Raw genomic sequence first — 20,597 nt, forward strand, 5'->3', positions numbered from 1 at the left:
ATGGAGTGAAAGAGGAAGAAACCAGATTGCAGAGGGTCAAAAGGGGACAGGGAATAATAACTGAATGTGCAATTCAATAAACATATTCAATTGTTTATTTATTTAGATTATTTGTAAATATCTTCATGTCTGTCCCCCACGTTAGAGAGTAAAGTCTTGTGGATGGGGAATATATTACCTCTTTGTTTTGTACTTTCCAGCTTTTGCTACTACTACTCTCACAGCACTATGGTTTTGCAAAATACATCGTGCACCAGTGATTCAATGCAATAAACACCCCATGGGGTCTGAAAAAAGTATTAATCCTCCTTCCCAAAATGCTTGGCTTACAGGAAGTCATTTTAGGTCCTGGAGAATTGAGTTATTTCAGAGGGTAACACACACCCAAAGTCACTCTCTAGATAGGTTTCTCTTCATTTGTGAATATCCATAATTATTTGAAAGAAGGCAATATATTCAAGAATGAAAATTTTATTCTATGCCCAATAACAGCTGCTGGAAAAATAGCCTGGTAGATTAAATTAATCGTGATATGTATAAACACCAATGAAGAAACATAAGATCAGGTCAAAAAAGTTTTAGGCAACTGCTTACTGCATCACTCAAAATTGAGTGACTGCATTTCTATGTCTGATTTTAATTATCACAACCTTTTAATGGAATAATATTCAATCTAACTACTTCATATTCCTAGTGAGGAAGTTGAAAAAAACATTACACAAATCAGTGGTATTTATTGAGTGCTTACTGTGTGCAGAGCGCTTGGGAAACTACAAAAACACTTGAAAATATAAATCCTGTATTAAAACATATTTGGGAGAAAATAAAACAATATCTTAAAATAGATTTTATACATAAAAGGCATATTTTACAATTAGGGGAAATTTTAAATGTGAACACTGACTTTTCTTTTAAATGGGCATATTACTTATGATAAAAATAAATATAATACAGAATGCTCTTTCTAGCTTCTGGAAGGCAAGACATTTAAGCTACTGAAGTCATCATGCACTTTTACTGTTGTACAAAATGCCATCACAGTAAGTAGCTACAGATGAACCTAAACAGGTATATTACCCTATCTACAAGCGTTCTTGTACATGGCTTTATTTCCTCTCCCATACAAATACTATTAGCATGCGTAAGTTTTAAAATGGAGATGCTTAAATTATAACAGCAGTAGCAAATATTAAAAGGGTAGTATGCTCATGAAAGTCACGAAGTAGACAAAAAAGTTATATCCCTTATTACAGGATCTGGTCATTTTTACTGCTTAATAATAATGACTTTTACCAAAAGATTTTTTCACTTCAATAGGGCAGGTAGCAACACTATATCATAAGGCTTAGTAAAAGGAGAGCTCACAAATGGGTGTATATGTGCACACAAAGCCAAAAGGAAACAATAGTAATAATAATGGCATTTGTTAAGTGCTTACTATGTGCTGAGCACTGTTCTAAGCGCTGGGGGAGATACAAGGTTATCCGGTTGTTCCACGTGGGGCTCACAGTCTTAATCCCCATTTTACAGATGAGGGAACTGAGGCACAGAGAGGTCAAGTGACTTGACCAAAGTCAGGCAGCAGACAAGTGGCGGAGCTGGGAAGAGAACCCACGCCCTCTGACTTCCAAGCCCAGGCTCTTTCCACTAAGCCATGCTGCTTTTCATCAAAGATTAACACCCCCGCTATGTGAGGTGTGTTGCTAATGGCGTGCATAAATGCAGTTCAGCATTCCTCTATAGATGACTGGCTAATTTCCCTTTGAACGGAAATAAATATCTTCTCATTTTTGATTACAACCCAGCCTGCACACTTTGCCCCTCTAATGCCAACCTAACTCACTGTTCCTTCATCTCCTCTACCTGGCCGCTGAGCCCTCGCCCACGCCCTGCCTCTGGCCTCGAATGCTCTCCCCCTTCATATCTGACTCTCCCCACTTTCAAAGTTTCATTAAAAGTACATCAACTCCAAGAGGAATTCCTCCACTAAGCCCCCATTCCTTTCGGCATCTCCCTTTCACTTGGATTTGCACCCTTAATCCACCCCTCCCCTGGCCCCACAGAATTTATGTACACATCTGTAACTTATAATTAATATAATATAATTATATTATAATATAATTATAATAATATCTGTTCCTTCGCTCTAGACTTACTCTAGTCCTTTAGACTATGAGCCCACTGTTGGGTAGGGACTGTCTCTATATGTTGCCAACTTGTACTTCCCAAGCGCTTAGTACAGTGCTCTGCACACAGTAAGCGCTCAATAAATACGATTGATGATGACTGTCTCTATATGTTGCCAACTTGTACTTCCCAAGCTCTGCACACAGTAAGCGCTCAATAAATACGATTGATTGACTGATTGATTAGACTGTAAGCTCCTTGTGGGAAGGGACATGTCTATCAGCTCTGTTATAGCGTGCTCTCCCAAGTGCTTAGTACAGTGTTCTGCACACAGTAAAGTCCTCAGTACAACTGACTATGCATAACCAAGATGTAACAATAACAGAACTCTGTTAATCCTCTCATAAATTTCTCCATGTTTACGCATACGTTTATAATTATCTGATGGAACCGGGTGAGTAGACACTGCTTTTAGGAAATAAATTATCTGACTAATGTATTTTGAAACAAGACCGAAATTCTTAACAGCAGTATCCTAAGAATATCACATGGGAAGACTACCCTGGTTTTTTTTCCTAAATGCTCTGATTATTCAAATACAATGCTTAATAGAATTATTTCTACCGAAACATTTGAAACAAATTATTGATGGGATGTATCGAAGTGTAAAAAATGATGGCTCTCAGACCAGGAAGATTTCAGCTCTCAGCAAATGCCTCATATTATATTACTGTACGGTGTATGATGAGGGCAAAACAAGGATATTTATTCTATAAAATTCTATGCATTACTGAAAATTGATCTTCCACAGGACTACTTTGTTCTTATGTTTCAAAAATCCTCATTTCTGAAGGGTTATAGTCAAATTACCACAAGATGGCATTATGTGCCCAATTCATAGGAGAGCCTTACACAGGGTGTCCACATTGTCATTAATTTTACCATTACATTTACTATCAGATGGAGACAGAGCCCTGCTACCTAGGCTTAGTACAGAAGTTAAACTGTAACAGAAAAGCGAATTAGTATATTAGTTACTTACTGCCACAGTGGCAGAGAGGCATGCATACTGACGTTATCCACACATCATCAAATGCCAACTGATAAACCAATAATTAGGGCAATTAGGGCAAGCAGCACCAGCGAGACAGCAACAATTATCCACTTTTTCTGTCAAAGAAAAGCAAGCTGATTATATCACGGGTCGTTTCCAGGTGAAGTGGTAAAACCTACTCAGGCTTAAAAATTAAATTATCAAAATATCAAATTTGATATTACGAGCACAGGCACAGCAAAGTCAGAAGGACTTTGGCTCTAATCCCGGCTCTGACGCTTGTCTGCTGTATGACCTTGGGTAAGTCACTGAAGTTCTTTGTGCCTTAGTAACCTCATTGCACTTCCCAATCGCTTAGTACAGTGCTCTGCACACAGTAAGCGCTCAATAAATACGATTGATGATGATGATGATCTGTAAAATGGGAATTAAGACTGGGAGTCCCATGTGTGACAGAGACTGTGTCCAACCTATCATTCTACGCCAGCACTTTGAACAGTGCCTGGCACCTAATAAGTGCTTAACAAATACTATACAAGTAACAAAATAAACAAAGTTATCTGCCTTCACTTTACACCGATATGATCTTAGTCTTGGCATTCAAACTGAACTAAATTTACCATGGCTAGAATTTAAGACAGCGAAACTGATTACAACTGCAAAAACACCAGCTGTGATCATTTTTCCCTCAAAGAACTTTCTTCAGTTCTCATAATAACAATGGGATTTACTAAGCGCTTACAATGCGCCAAGCACTGTTCTAAGCGCTGGGGTAGATACAAGGTAATCAGGTTGTCCCATGTGGGGCTCACAGTCTTAAACCCAATTTTACAGATGAGGTAACTGAGGCACAGAGACGTTAAGTGACTTGCCCAAAGTCACACAGCTGATAAGTGGCGGAGCCAGGATTAGAACTCACGACCTCTGACTCTCATCCTTCTGATAAGCACTCATCACGCTGTGGCCCAATATATATACACACACAGATAGGTCTGGCACCGCATCATCCCCCTCTAGACGGTAAACTCATTGTTGGTAGGGGATGTGTCTGTTGTTGTTGCATTGTTCTCTCCCAGGTGCTCAGTACAGTTATTTGCACTCAATAAGCGCTCAATAAATACAACTGAATCAATCATGAGTCACCTTTTTATGATATTTGTTAAGTGCTTACTCTGTGCCAAGCACTGTTCCAAGTGCTGGGGTAGATACAAAGTAATCAGGGTGGACACAGTCTTAATCCTCATTTTACAGATGAGGTAATGGACAGAGAAATCAAAAGATTTGCCCAAGATCAAACAGCAGACAAGTGGCAGGGCTGGGATTAGAAATCTGACTCCCAAACCTGTACTCTAGCAAAGAGATTTGTTACCTATGTATGAGATAAATCGTCTTATTTCCATTTGTTTGCCAGCTCACTGTTTAAATTCAACCAATATAGGGGGCCAATTTGATCATTAATGCGATATTAAGTGCCACAGATTTCCACTATAATTTCAGCAAGCATCTTGGAAGATTAACAGAACAGCGAGGCATGCAATCCCCCAGCTAGAAGCTAACTGGAAGGTCACAAACACTAAAGCTTTCGATATGAGACATTTGAAAGTTGGCATCGTTATTATTTTAATTAAGAAAAACAAGACCATTCCTTTATTATTCCATTCTGGATTTCACTGAACTCTAGACTGTGAGCCCACTGTTGGGTAGGGACCGTCTCTATATGTTGCCAACTTGTACTTCCCAAGCGCTTAGTACAGTGCTCTGCACACAGTAAGCGCTTAATCAATATGATTGATTGATTGATTGATGTAAGGATTCCAGGAATATCATCCAGAGCTTAGAACAGTGCTTTGCATATAGTAAGCGCTTAATAAATGCCATCATTCTTATTATCATTAACTCAAACAAAAGATCATCTTTGGCCCATGTATTCATCACCCAGAAATGATAATAATTTGTACTTCCCAAGCAGTTAGTACAGTGCTCTGCACATAGTGAGCGCTCAATAAATACGATTGATGATGCCATAATTTCATGGCAGAGGGAACTATTTTAGTAGAAAAAAAAGGTCCACAAAATAACCTGAAAAACCTGGCAACAAAGATGCAGAATGATGAAAACTTTTACCTTAGGAGGTCCCGTAGGCCAAAGATGTAGTTTTAAAGGGGCTTGGATAAATTCACGGACTTCTGATTTATTATTGATCCAGTATAAATCACTACGGATAACGTTAGGAATGTGGAGGGAAACAGTCAAGGATTTTGATGGCACATCCCTAAACGTTCGATTGGTTTTCCAGGAGTATCCTCACGCTAGTCCTTCAAGCATTCTGCAACCACTATCAGAAACTGGACTACAGGACCACACTGTCCAATTTTGCTTCTCTGTATTTGCCTTTTCTCAATCGCCTTCATCCCAGGGGTTCAGTGATTTTAAAAAAAAACTATTATAAATATGAACTGTTTAATTATGAGAGGTTGTAAAATTTAATAATTCTATAAATAAAAAAATTTGGTTCTCAAGAATGTACCTCTTTAAGAAAGGCATTTTAAAAGCATGGAATGCAATATAAAATGTGCAATAAATGTCTGTAACCCTGAGGTATACCGTTAATCCACAAAATAACTCTCAAAATATGTTTTTAATAATAATGGCATTTATTAAGCGCTTACTATGTGCTTTGCACTGTTCTAAGCGCTGGGGAGGTTACAACGTGATCAGGTTGTCCCACGGGGGGCTCACAGTCTTAATCCCCATTTTACAGATGAGGTAACTGAGGCCTACAGAAGTGAAGTGACTTGCCCAAAGTCACGCGGCTGATAACTGGTGGAGCCGGGATTTGAACCCATGACCTCTGACTCCAAAGCCCAAGCTCTTTCCACTGAGCCACGCTGATATTTTCCTTTTTCCAAAAGGAAAGACTTTTTCTTTTATGGATATAATTTTTAAAGAATTGATAACTGAAAACCTGAAAATTAAGTAATGACACTAGAACAATACATCTTTCACAGCTCGACTTAGCTGCATTTGAAGCTAGAAAGTCTTCACCAGCAGTCTTATTTGTGACAACCTACTTAACAACAGATCAGAATTCTGTATTGTGACTACAAACATGTCATTATAAAATAGAACAAATATATAAACTTTTTGGTAAAATGTACTTACCCTTCGTGCTTTGCTTTGGTATTTAACAGCTTTTTTAGTTTCTTCCTTAGCATGTTCTACATAGTCTGATGCGTTCATAACGTTTTTTTCTATATTGTTGATCATTTCACCCTTAAAATAAAATTTTGAAATTTAGAGGTGCAATTTCAGATCATTTAACTGGGAACCTGAGAAAGACTACATATAACATCAATGATGTTCTTTGGTATGAAAGAGGCTGTGTGCAATGATTAATGCCTAACTTATTTTTTCTTGCATTCAAATGGGAAGAGGAAGGGTGAAGCCATTACAAACCTGCCAAAATACATTCTCTAAAACTTAACCTCAACTTAAAAAAAATAATAAAAAAGCTACAGTATTTAGACAAAATTTTAATTCAGATATTAAAGGCATATCTATGAGAGTACAGACATGTTTTAATATCTAAAAGTTCAACCTTCAATAGCTATTGAAGGTGAACACAATCAGGGCAAGGAAACTAGTCTTTGGGGAAAAAACAAATCTTATTACAATGCACACAAAAGCACATAAAATGGCTTATTTTTCAAATGGAAGAAAGTTCTTTACTGATTCTTTACATTTCCCTGTACCAAATGTGGCTCAAATGGGGATATTGTTTAGGATGAATTAATGAACAAAATTTCAAACTGAAATGCATATTCAGTGAAATGTTTGTGGAGAAAAATGCATTTGCATTACCTGGATTTCTGTCCACCAGCAGACATAATTAGCAGCAGTAAATAGTAAGCATTGAAGAATGACCACAGGCAACTTGTTCAGTCACATACAAATTTAAGCAAACTGGCACACTTTTCATGGTCATTTACAAGGTCACTACTCTATCTGAAATCGGGTACTCCATGTTCTTGGGAAAGGGCTGCTTCATCTCTACAAATTTAACATCACATGGAAGTATTCTAAATTGGTTTTTAAAAAGAAATCTAAAGACCAACAAAACAGCACTCAGGTAAAATTATATTTAGAAGGGTACATTGTTAAACGTTTTACTAATACAGTTCGGTTATATTCATTATATGTCAATGCAACTACTTCAAGGAATTGAGAAACCAGTGGCATTATTTTCCAACCATGCACATCCATTCCCAACCCACCCAACTTTCTGACTCATTCCTAGCCACAGGCCGGAAAAAGGGTGAGCGATGAAGTCACTCAAATTTTTGTTTAGAATATGGCCTGTAAATCCCTCAGTTTCCCCCAACCTACTGAATGGTCAATAGAAACAGAATAAAAACTGACAGTTCTCACATCTCTATGACTCTTACCATCCTGCATCACTGTAAAGTCCTCTGTCATCTGTAAACCAAGTTATGGGGCAAAGCTATCAAGTAGTTCATGTATTAGAACTGACCGGTATTTGGCAACCCCAAGATGTTTCCAAATCATAAGAGGCTTAAGCCCCAGAATACCAACCAGACAAATTTGATAAAAAATTGAATTCAACTATGCAAATAGGTCGAGCAAGCATTTAAAATGTTCTAGGTTCTACTGGGCTTTAAAGTAATTGCAAAGCTGTCTATTAAAAAAAAATAATTCGGTAACAGAACAAAACTAGGTATAAGCTCAATTTCAACTGTTATCCAAAACCGAGTTCTGCCAGGGCTGAGCTGAAAGTTGAATTTAGCCAGGTTTGGGTTGACTGCCCCTCAATCAATTAATCGATCAATGATATTTGACTGCTTACTGCGTGCAGAGCACTCCACTAAGGGCTTGGGAAAATGCAACAGAGTTGGTAGATGCAATCCGTGCTCACAAGGGACTTATAATTTACAGGTGAAGCAGCGTGGCTCAGGGGGAAAAGCCCGGGCTTTGGAGTTCAAATCCCAGCTCTGCCGCTTGCCAGCTGTGTTACTTTGGGCAAGTCACTTCACTTCTTTGTCCCTCAGTTACCTTACCTGTAAAATGGGGATTAAGACTGTGGGACAACCTGATCACCTTTTAACCTCCCTACTGCTTAGAACAGTGCTTTGCACATAATAAGCACTTAATAAATGCTATTTTTTTTTAAAAAAAGGTGCCTCACAGCTTCCTACTTTAGAGTTTTCCACCTAAGGGGCCAGCAGGTGGTAGATAACGTACCCTGAATAGAAAGTGAACGGGGTCTAAACCAAACAGGTCCATATCTCTCTTCCAAAAGATGCTGCTAAATATGGAAACTCAGCATATGCGTGGTTAACTTTCCCCTAACCTCCCGGACCTTACACTCTGGGACTACAACTCCCAGCAGTTGGTGGAGGCAACTACGAATGAGTGGGAGCTCCTCAAAGTGAGTCCTAAGCCCTAGTGGTTTGGCTCAAACTCACTTTGGGCTCATCTCAAGCCCAAATAGGCCTCAGATATTAAAGTCTGGAGTGCTGCTCACGGTCACTAGATAAACAGATATTCAGTTTATGGAGGGCTCCAATTCAAATTTCTGATTAGCTAAGTTTGATTTTTCTACCACACATTTGGTGAGCGGGTCAAAAATGTACCGAGCAGTTTCAAAGCGGTGGCAAATTCTCATAGTTCCTGGCCTAGAATGGTATCTGAATTTAGGGCAGCGATTTGTACAGTTTTTTGCAGAACAGTCTGTTTTTCAGCTGGTCTGTCCCCTCTATCCACAGCTGACACAGTAGATGTATGTGACTGTGAGCCCACTGTTGGGTAGGGACTGTATATGTTGCCAACTTGTACTTCCCAAGTGCTTAGGACAGTGCTCTGCACACAGTAAGCGCTCAATAAATATGATTGATGATGATGATGACACAGTACCTTAAGTCTTTATTAAGTCTTAAGTCCAATATTTTAATTTTAAATGTCCATGCGACGGTGCACCCAGTATCTGTGAGGGCCATCAGCGGCCAGCCTTCCTCAATATATTTTTAAATTGCACTTTACGACCCAAACACTATAGGAACACACTGAAGTTCAGTCACCAGTGGATTGAGATTTCTAGTAATACCACGGTGGCTTGGAACTGCTTGCTCCAGAAATAGCACAGTCACTAAGTAAAAGAATGCTTTATTAAAGAAAAAAGTGACAATAACCTGAATGCCTATGGGCAACAAGTGACAAATCCAACTGCAAATTTTTCTTCATTCTCATGTATTTCCCTCCCTGCCCTATTTCCCTAATTCCTTCAATTCATCCCAGATCCACTCCACAGCCGGGTCCACTTCTTGCCCCACACATCCAAACTCTTTACATTTTTCCTGATGCAGTCCTACTTCAGCTCTTTAATCACCCAGATGGATTACTTAATCTTCATAGGAGCTAATTATAAAATGACAAACTCCAAAGGAGATTAAATACAAGGTGATAATGCCAAAGGATTTCTGTGGTGGTGTCATCAGTATTCAAAGATCAGAATTACAGAAATGGGGAAATCAAAATTTTCAAGTAGATTAAGGATATGAGATGATTTCGTCACTTACCTGAGTCTCAACAAACATTGCCATGTCCATAAACATTTCGTGTAGTTCTCGTATACTGGACTCCAGTTTCATGATATCTTTGTGGCGTGACTCAATTTCATTGAGTGCTTGTCTAGTAATTTGTGAATCTGATATAATCTTTGGAAAGGAAAATTAAGAAATAGATAAACCATGGTGGGGCTTGAAAGGAAAAAAAGGCATACCTAAATTTGATTACAATTCGTATACTGTACATACATCAGAAGTGAAAATGGAAGGATTCCCGCTTTCCAACATCTCTTCCAGTTCATCATCAGTGGTGGTTTTTCCAGCTAGAAAAATTCAGTTAGCCTGTCAATCACTTTGCTCAAAAAGTTGAAAAAAAACAATTTAGCACCACTTGACAGATCTCCTTAATCATACTTTCAATACAGTTTCTTTTAAAATTATGTGGATAAGTTAAGCTATAAAAATGACAGTAGCTATATGAAAAGTAACCTAGCATCTCCAAGGGATTTCTTTTTGCTTGGAGGTGAGTAGCAAATTCTACTTGAGGAATATAAATGTCTTTTTAAAGGAAGTCTTGGAATTCTTTGTGATAAACCACTCTCAGAGAGAATTTAATCGGATGGGCCTTAGACATGAACTGAAATCAACCGGTGTAAAATGTGGATCACATCTATCAGGGGCCACTATACATTTGCTTTTATATAAAGGAAAGACTGTCTTTGTTTGGTTTTCTATCACCTACTTGAAGGTGTCCATAATTTGGATGGTCTTTTTGTCCCATCACACACTGGATTGATGGTTTAGGAAAAAAAAAAGGCAACCAGTTCTTTGTCCTGAGTCATGAATGATAGGTCTGAGCCCCCATCATCATGAAATCACAATTTGGATTATTTTTCTATAGGTGCTCACACAAACTCCACCTGCCAGTCTTGGCCCTCCCCCAGCTTTATTAGTTTTTCCCGGTATCTGTCCACATCTTCATGACATTTCATTACCCAGAAGAATTTAATGGTATCAGCAAATTTGAAGAGGTTAAACAAAACTGGTTTTAGCACTGATCCCTGGGGAATTACATTATTTGCACTTCTCCATCCTGAAAAGCAGCCTTTATCTTTACCATGCTTCCTATCTTTTAGCCAGTTTTCCCTGAATGGCAGACCACCTCTTCCAATCCTAATGATAATGATAATAATTCTGGTATTTATGATGAGCTTAACATATACCAAGCACCATAATAAGCACTGAGGTAGATATAAGAGAATCAGGTTGGACATGGTCCTGTCACACATTGGGCTAATGGTCTAAGACGGAATCAGTCATATTTATTGAGCACTTACTCATGCTTAGGGGAGAACAATATAACAACAGACCCATTCCCTATCCACAATGACCTTACAGTCTAGAGGGGAAGACAGATATTTATATAAATAAGTTACGGATATGTTCATGAGCACCATGGGAGTGAGGATAAAGGGAGCAAATCAGGGTGATGCAGAAAGGAATGGGAAAACAGGATGAGAGGGCTTAGTCAGGGAAGGCTTCTTGGAGGAGATGTGCCTTCAATAAGGCTTTGAATAGTAATAATTATGGTATTTACTAAGCGCTTACTATGTGCCAAGCACTGTTCTAAAGCACTGGGGTAAATACAAGGTAATCAGGTACGTGGGGCTCACAGTCTTAATCCCCATATTATAGATGAGGTAACTGAGGGACCGAGAAGTTAAGTGACTTGCCCAAAGTCACACAGCTGACAAGTGGTGGAGTAGGGATTAGAACCCACGACCCACAGTAAGCGCTCAATAAATACGATTGATTGATTGACCCCTGACTCCCAAACCTGTGCTCTTTCCACTATGCCACGCGGAAGGTGGGAAGAGTAAGTGTTTGTCGGATATGAAGAGGGAGGGTATTCCAGGTCAGAGGCAGGACACGGGCGAGAGGTCGGCGGTGAGATAGACAAGACTGAGGTACAGTGAGTAGGTTGGCATTACAGGAAGGAAGTGGGCAGGCTGGGCTGTAGTAGGATAGATGCAAAGTGAGGTAGGAGGGGGCAAGGTGACTGAAGTCTTTAAAGCCAACGCTAAGGTGTCTCTGTTTGATTTGGAGAAGGATGGGCAAGCACCGGAGGTCCTTGAGGAGAAGGGAAACATGGATAAGCCCGTAAGCTCATTGTGGGCAGGGAATGAGTCTACTATGTTGTACTCCCCCAAGCACTGAGTACAGTGCTCTGCACACAGTAAGCTCTCAATAAATACGATTAATTGACCGACAGATGGAACATTTTTGTAGAAAAATGAACCAGGCATCAGAGTGAAGAATGGACTGGCAGTGGGAAGAGACTGGAGACAGGGAAGTCAGCAAGAAGGCAGATACAGCAGTCAAGGCGGGATAGGATACGAGCTTAGATTAATGTGGTAGCAGTCTGGATGGAGAGGAAAGGGGGGATTTGAGCGATGTTGTGAGGCTTGAACCAACAGGATTTAGTAAAAGACCGAATATGTGGGTTGAATGAGAGAGATGAGCCGAGGAAAACGCCAAGGTTATGGGCTTGTGAGACGGGAAGGATGGTAGGACCGTCTAAAGTGACGGGAAAGTCAGGGGGAGGACAGGGGTTTCTGTGGGAAGATAAGGAGTTGTTTTAGACATGTTAAGTTTGAGGTGACGGGAGGACATCCAAATAGAGTTGTCTTGAAGGCAGGAGGAACTCTGAGACTGCAGAGAGGGAGAGAGATCGGAGCTGGAGATGTAGATCAGGCACAGGGAAGGAAAACAAGCATTTTATTGCCATTTTACAGAGAGGTTACAGAGGCACAGAGAAGTTAAGTGAATTGTCCAAGGTTCCACAGCACACTTACTTGGTTTTGGGGGTTTTTTAATCCTTTGATATGGTACCTAGTCAAAGGCCTTTTGGAAGTCAAAGATTATGCCCCCCCCTCGTCCCCCTCTCCATCCCCACCGTCTTACCTCCGTCCCTTCCCCACAGCACCTGTATATTTGTATATATGTTTGTACATATTTATTACTCTATTTATTTTACTTGTACATAGCTATTCTATTTATTTTATTTTGTTAATATGTTTGGTTTTGTTCTCTGTCTCCCCCTTCTAGACCGTGAGCCCACTGTTGGGTAGGGACTGTCTCTATATGTTGCCAGCTTGTACTTCCCAAGCGCTTAGTACAGTGCTCTGCACACAGTAAGTGCTCAATAAATACGATTGATTGATTGATGCCCAGATTCTATTCATTCCACATGCTTATTGAAACTTTCAAAATCTTCTGCAAATTAGTGTCATGAGTATCCCTAACATATTAACATTGGTTTCCTTCAACAGGCTGCATTTTCATAAATGCTCCCAAATCTTAAAATTTGGTATTGAATAATCCTAATCCTATACAGTACGGTCTAATGGAAAGAGCCCGGGCCTGGGAAGCAGATGATCTAGTTTCTAAATATCGGCTTTCCTCTTATCTGCTGTGTGGCCTTGGGAAAGTCACAACTTCTCTGTGCCTCAGTTTCCTCATCTGTAAAATGGGGGTTCAATGCCTGTTCTCCCTCCTTCATAGACTGTGAGCCCATTTGGGATGGGGAGTATATCCAACCAGATTACCTTGTATCTACCCTAGAAGCAGCATGGCTCAGTGGTAAGAGCACGGGCTTTGGAGTCAAAGGTCATGGGTTCAAATTCCGGCTCCGCCAACTGTCACCTGTGTGACTTTGGGCAAGTCACTTCACTTCTCTGTGCCTCGGTTACCTCATCGGTAAAATGGGGATTAAGACTGTGAGCCCCCCGTGGGACAACCTGATCACCTGGTAACCTCCCCAGCGCTTAGAACAGTGCTTTGCACATAGTAAGCCCTTAACAAATGCCATTATTATTATTATTATTATTATTATTATTATTATTATTATTATCCTAGAGTATTTGGCACAGAGTAAGTACTTCACAAATGCCACAATTGTTAATTATCATTTCTACTGGTTTGCTAGATATAGAGGTGAGACTCCTGGTGTATAATTCTCAGAAAATTCCCTGGAACCCTTCGTACAGATGGGAGATATACTGACCACCTGCCAATTCCTCGAAACAACGGCCATTTGTAAAGACAGGATACAAGCTTCTGCCACAGTTCTCTCTGTGGTCTTTACATTGTTCATTTAAAAGCATAGTTTCAATCAATTTCATTAACGCTAAATCAGAATTTTAGAAAATTACTACCTTAATTCTCTATTTCAATGCAAATGAATTATTAAAGAACAATTTTTTTGCAAAAATAATTGTTTAAAAGCTTTCTTCAGTCTTTGGTTCTACAGAAACGTATCAGGTGCAATTTAACATGAGGTAAGTTACAAGATCCTTTCAACTTGTTTCAGAAATGGCTTATTTTGGGGATGTACAATCGCATAGATGCTTTAAAGAATAAGGCAGCCATGAAAGGTCTGCATTTTTTTAAATTCTTGCCTACTTGAAATTGGGATTACTTTTGCAAAATGAACTCACATGTCTTATATAGAGGCTTTATTAAATTTATACAAAAGAATTCCATGTAAGAGGGAAAATTTCACTTGGCTTACTAATTTCTAGCTGACGTTGTATCCGTCCTTTGCTTCGTTCCCGAAACAGAGTTTGGGTTTCATTATATTCTGTCATGACGTCCACAAACTTTCGAGACAGAACTGAATGCTATGAGAAGGAAAAAAAGGTTATATTTTATGTTACGTATTGTATTTAGAGGAAAATATTTATGGTTAAGTGAAACTAATACACAATTTCTCCCAACTGAGTAATTGGGATATTGGGGTTTTAAGTAGTTTTGAAGGTCTCTGAGGGCATGGTCATGACTGAGCTTTAAAATGAATAGCAAATGCCTAGATCTAGGTTACGCATCCCAAAACATTTGTTTGTATCCATCCCAGAACTTAGTCAGTGTCTGGCAAACAGTAAGTGTTTAATACATACTATTATTATTATTATTATTATTATTATTATAAGCCTTATTGAAGGCACATCTTCAAGAGGTCTTCCCTGACTAAGCCCTCCTTTCCTCTTCTCCCATGCTCTTCTGCATCAACCTGACTTGTTCCCTTTATTCATCCCCCTCCCAGTACCACAGAACTTATGTACATATCTGTAAACTACTTATTTATATTAATGTCTGTCTTCCTTTCTAGACTGTAAGCTCGTTGTGGGCAGGGAATGTGTCTATTATTATAGTGTACTCTCCCAAGCGCTTAGAGCAGTGCTCTGCTTACAGTAAGCACTCAAATACAACTGAATGATGATGATGATGGCATTTATTAAGCGCTTACTATGTGCAAAGCACTGTTCTAAGCACCGGGGAGGTTACAAGGTGATCAGGTTGTCCCACGGGGGACTCATGGTCTTCATCCCCATTTTAATAATAATAATAATGACGGCATTTATTAAGCGCTTACTCTGTGCAAGGCACTGTTCTAAGCGCTGGGGAGGTTACAAGGTGATCAGGTTGTCCCACAGGGGACTCATAGTCTTCATCCCCATTTTAATAATAATAATAACTGAATGAGTGAATAAGGTTAACACAGATATTTCTTATATGAAAATTCTACCCCAAATAGCATAGAGAACTTTTTATTGAGGAATCTTAACTGCCTCTCCACTTCAAGTCTCACAAACTAACTCAAAAAAGGGATGTGATTGTTTTGCAGCTTCACTGGAGATAGGAACGAAGCAACCCCCCTACCTGTGTTTTTCGTATTCGGAGATCTACTGAAGTTCGGTTGGCATTCTCATCTTGGTCGAAACTTTGCTCAATAGCTGAAAGAAAATGCAATGAAGAATTGATTACAAAGGAAAAAATAAATCTGGAAAAAGAGGTTCTGCAGCTGTGCTTGGTAAAATGGTGAAGTTGCTTCTTTTCTTCAGTCTTCGTAGGACCGAATTCTGGAGCTGAAACAGATTTCAAGAGATGATCTGCCCTAGCCCACTGCTAGATAAATGGCTAATCCATAAAGAAAAGAAGAGGATCTATTATTCCCTTAAAGATCTCCAGAGACGGATGTTTGGCAAATTCACTAGTAGCCCAGTACAATTTTCATGCACAACCCAAATCTCTCCTGTCTTAGTTGATCCTCAGTAGACATGAAAAATAATCAGTCACCCTCTTCTCCATAAAAACTTTATAAATGTTTGAAAGTTACAAAATCAATCCCTTGGTCTTCTCGTCTTTTGGACTAAAATCTGAATTCCTCTCATTTTTTTTTCATGATGTACTTAATTTTTGTTGCTTTTCTCTGGACTAGGGCCTTCAAGGTCCTTCTCAGGCTTTTTAAAATGCAGTGACCCAAACATAGCATTGTAATAGAGGACAGAATTGCTTCCCGGCCCCTGATTGTCAGACTCAGACTGATACAATCCAATATCTTCTCATGTTGGCTTTCTTCAGTAATAGCAACACTGCCAATTCATATTTAGCTTCTGTCCAACTATGACCAGTACTGTTGAACTGGTGCCTAGTCCGTCTTTCTCCGGCTTGGATCTGTTTCAGGCTATTTGATTTCTGGTATTCTATTTATTTTATCTTTTTAGTATGTTTGGTTTTGTTCTCTGTCTCCCCCTTTTAGACTGTGAGCCCACTGTTGGGTAGGGACTGTCTCTATATGTTGCCAATTTGTACTTCCCAAGTGCTTAGTACAGTGCTCTCCACATAGTAAGCGCTCAATAAATACGATCGATGATGATGGTATTTGTTTTTCCATCCCTAGATGTGCTATGTTGTTCTTGTTCCAACTAAATTCCACGTTGTTTTTGTGGTATCACTTTTCCAGTTCGCTTAGGGTGTTTAGAATCGCATTCCACTCTTCCAAACAACTAGCAATCCCAAACTATTTGGACTCTTCGCAATCAAATGAGTAAAATATGCATCCAGTTCCTTACAAACGGACATGAAAACCAGCGAGATGCAAAACAGTGTGCAAAGGTTCTCCTTAATTAAGATTATATATCTTCATAAAGATATCTCTTTATCCTTTCCCCACTACGCCCCAACTTTCACACTTCACTCCTCTCGAGCCAAGGTCCTCACTATGCCTCATTCTCACCTATCTCACGCTGAACTCTTTCCCAAACCCTCCTTTCTACCAGGAACTCTTCATTCTTACTCTCTATTATTCTATTATTATTACTCTATTTATTTATTTCTTTTACTTGTACATATCTATTCTATTTATTTTATTTTGTTAGTATGTTTGGTTTTGTTCTCTGTCTCCCCCTTTTAGACTGCGAGCCCACTGTTGGGTAGGAACTGTCTCTATATGTTGCCAACTTGTACTTCCCAAGCACTTAGTACAGTGCTCTGCACACAGTAAGCGCTCAATAAATACGATTGATGATGATGATGATTCTTCACATCCAATAGACGTTGCTCTCCTCATCTTCCAAGCCCTCCTAAAATCACATTTCCAGGAGGCTTTCTCTGATTACCTCTCAACTACTCACCTGATTTCCCCCTCTACTGCTACTTCATCACTTCTGTCATCTCTTCTAGACCGTGAGCCCGCTGTTGGGTAGGGACCATCTCTATATGTTGCCAACATGTACTTCCCAAGCGCTTAGTACAGTGCTCTGCACATAGTAAGCGCTCAATAAATACGACTGATGATGATGATGATCTCTTCTAGACCGTGAGCCCAATGTTGGGTAGGGACCATCTCTATATGTTGCCAACGTGTACTTCCCAAGCGCTTGGTACAGTGCTCTGCACAGAGTAAGCGCTCAATAAATACGATTGAGTGAATGAATGAATGTGTCATGGTAAAAATTAATGACCTCTTTTTCCCCAGATCCAACAGAGATCTCTATTTATCCCACAATACTCCTATTTGCTTTTCAAGTTGGGCAGTAAACTCAGAAGATGTTAAATAGAATTCACACAAATCAAAATACCTGCCTCCTTTTTTCTGAGAAAAAAACCTATTACCCAAAGAAAAAGCCCCTCCCCGTAGAGTTGAGGATTTGTTTTTAAAAGGGCTTGATCATCTGAAACAGTTGCAACATACTTACCATCAAAAAGTAAAATATGAAAGTATCAAAGGTAAACAGGATTTAATTGTTGGGTGAAGAAGTCCCTCCCCAACCCATGACATACTTCATGTCAACATAAGCAATCCCTCACTGACCTCGCCTTTTTGAGCCATCAGAGTGGCTTTTTCCTACCCATCCCCATTATTTCCCAGTTCCCTCCCACCCCCCTGTGCTTGCTTCCACACCACCAATCCTGTCAATCCCCTACTTTTTTTTCCTTCCCCAATTTACAGCATCTCCTCCCAATCCTGGCCCAAACCAGGGAACTCGGAAAGGGATGTTGGGGAGGGCAGGTGGCTTCAGTCCTTCAGGTAAAAATACAACCATTTTTAAAAAGGGGTTAGTTAGGGGTGCACTCATTCATTCAACTGTATTTATTGAGCACTTACTGAGTGCAACGCACTGTACTAAGCACTTGGGAGAGTACAACAATAGACACATAACTCATTCATTCAGTCAGTCATATTTATTTATAATAATCCTAATGATGATGGCATTTGTTAAGCGCTTACTATGTGTGAAGCACTGTTCTAAGCGCTGGGGGGAATACAAGGTGATCAGGTTGTCCCACGAGGGGCTCCCAGTCTTAATGCCCATTTTAATAATAATAATAATAATAATAATAATAATGGCATTTGTTAAGCGCTACGTGTGAAGCACTGTTCTAAGCACTGGGGGGAATACAAAGTGATCAGGTTGTTCCACGTGGGGCTTCCAGTCTTAATCCCCATTTTAATAATAATAATAATAATAATAATAATAATAACGGCATTTGTTAAGCGCTATGTGTGAAGCACTGTTCTGCGCGCTGAGGGGAATACAAGGTGATCAGGTTGTCCCACGTGGGGCTCCCAGTCTTAATCCCCATTTTAATAGTAATAATAATAATAATGGCATTTGTTAAGCGCTTACTATGTGTGAAGCACTGTTCTAAGCGCTGGGGGGAATACAAGGTGATCAGGTTGTCCCACGTGGGGCTCCCAGTCTTAATCCCCATTTTAATAGTAATAATAATAATAATGGCATTTGTTAAGCGCTTACTATGTGTGAAGCACTGTTCTAAGCGCTGGGGGGAATACAAGGTGATCAGGTTGTCCCACGTGGGGCTCCCAGTCTTAATCCCCATTTTAATAATAGTAATAATAATGGCATTTGTTAAGCGCTATGCGTGAAGCACTGTTCTAAGCACTGGGGGGAATACAAGGTGATCGGGTTGTCCCATGTGGGGCTCACCGTCTTAATCCCCATTTTACAGATGAGGTCACTGAGGCCCAGAGAAGTGAAGTGACTTGCCCAAAGTCACACAGCTGACAAGTGGCAGAGCTGGTATTAGAACCCATGCCCTCTGGCTCCCAAGCCCGTGCTCTTTCCACTGAGCCACGCGAGCGCTTACTGTGTGCAGAGCACCGTACTAAGCGCCTGGGAAGTACAAATCGGCAACAAATCGGCAGTCTAGAGAACAAGTCTAATGCAGGGGAGAGGGAGGGAGTCTGAGGTGCAAGAAGGGGAGGCTTCTAGACTGTGAGCCCGCTGTTGGGTAGGGACCGTCTCTATGTGTTGCCGACTTGTACTTCCCAAGCGCTTAGTACAGTGCTCTGCACACAGTAAGCGCTCAATAAATACGATTGATTGATTGATTGATTGAGGCTGACGCTAACAGCAGCAACGGCTTTAAGACAACTCAATCAACTCTCCCCCTCCTACCTCACCTGGCTGATCTCTTACTACCACCCAGCCGGCATGCTTCACTACTCTCCCACCAATTTACTTTGTGGAACTTGATCTCCTCTATCTTGCCGCTAACCCCTTGCCCGTGTCCTCCCTCTGGCCCGGTACTCCCTCCCCTTCCATATATGAGACACCACCAGTCTCCCCACCTTCAAAACCCTCCTAAAATCACATCTCCTCTCAAAGGCCTTCCCCAACTAAACCAGTCATTTCCCCCACTTGCCCTCCCCTCCGCGTCACCTCTGCACTTGAATCTGTACCCCTTAAGAGCCCCCTTTTTCCTCTCTTCCTCCCCATCCCCGCCGCCCTACCTCCTTCCCCTCCCCACAACACCTGTGTATATGTTTGTACAGATTTATTACTCTATTTTACTTGTACATATTTACTATTCTATTTATTTTGTTAATGATGTGCATTTGTTAATATGTTTGGTTTTGTTATCTGTCTCCCCCTTCCAGACTGTGAACCCACTGTTGGGTAGGGACTGTCTCTAGATGTTGCCAACTTGGACTTCCCAAGCGCTTAGTACAGTGCTCTGCACACAGTAAGCGCTCAATAAATACAATTGATTGATTGATTTAGACTGTGAACCCACTGTTGGGTAGGGACTGTCTCTATATGTTGCCAACTTGGACTTCCCAAGCGCTTAGTACAGTGCTCTGCACACAGTAAGCGCTCAATAAATACGATTGATTGATTTATTTAGACTGTGAACCCACTGTTGGGTAGGGACTGTCTCTATATGTTGCCAATTTGTACTTCCCAAGCGCTTAGTACAGTGCTCTGCACATAGTAAGCGCTCAATAAATACGATTGATGATGATGATGATTTAGCTTTAATTCTATTTCTTCTGACGACTTGACACCTGTCCACATGTTTTGTTTTGTTGTCTGTCTCCCCCTCCTAGACTGTGAGCCCGTTGTTGGATAGGGACTGTCTCTATATGTTGCCGACTTGTACTTCCCATGTGCTTAGTACAGTGCTCTGCACACAGCGCTCAATAAATACGATTGAATGAATGAATGAAAGAGCTTGATATTTGTGAG

The 20,597-nt window shown here is 40.2% G+C and overlaps 1 protein-coding gene across 3 annotated transcripts in view; it reads right to left on the reverse strand.

Moving 5' to 3' along the window:
* STX2 (syntaxin 2) overlaps window positions 1-20,597 on the reverse strand; it is a 71,060-nt gene that overhangs the window by 5,353 nt on the left and 45,110 nt on the right. Inside the window, exons 5-10 of one of the 3 annotated variants that reach the window (XM_038763708.1) lie at window positions 15,484-15,557; window positions 14,336-14,444; window positions 10,012-10,085; window positions 9,775-9,912; window positions 6,344-6,454; window positions 3,176-3,297 (exon numbers count right to left, since the gene is read on the reverse strand). In XM_038763708.1, coding sequence (XP_038619636.1) covers window positions 3,217-3,297; window positions 6,344-6,454; window positions 9,775-9,912; window positions 10,012-10,085; window positions 14,336-14,444; window positions 15,484-15,557 — 587 coding nt within the window. In that variant the 3' untranslated portion in view covers window positions 3,176-3,216. Of the gene's footprint in view, window positions 1-3,175; window positions 3,316-6,343; window positions 6,455-9,774; window positions 9,913-10,011; window positions 10,086-14,335; window positions 14,445-15,483; window positions 15,558-20,597 lie in introns of those variants that run through there. The other 2 variants (XM_038763710.1, XM_038763709.1) reach the window with 2 other exon arrangements.

The sequence above is a fragment of the Tachyglossus aculeatus genome, chromosome 21 (genome assembly GCF_015852505.1).
Source record: "Tachyglossus aculeatus isolate mTacAcu1 chromosome 21, mTacAcu1.pri, whole genome shotgun sequence".
NCBI lineage: Eukaryota > Metazoa > Chordata > Mammalia > Monotremata > Tachyglossidae > Tachyglossus > Tachyglossus aculeatus.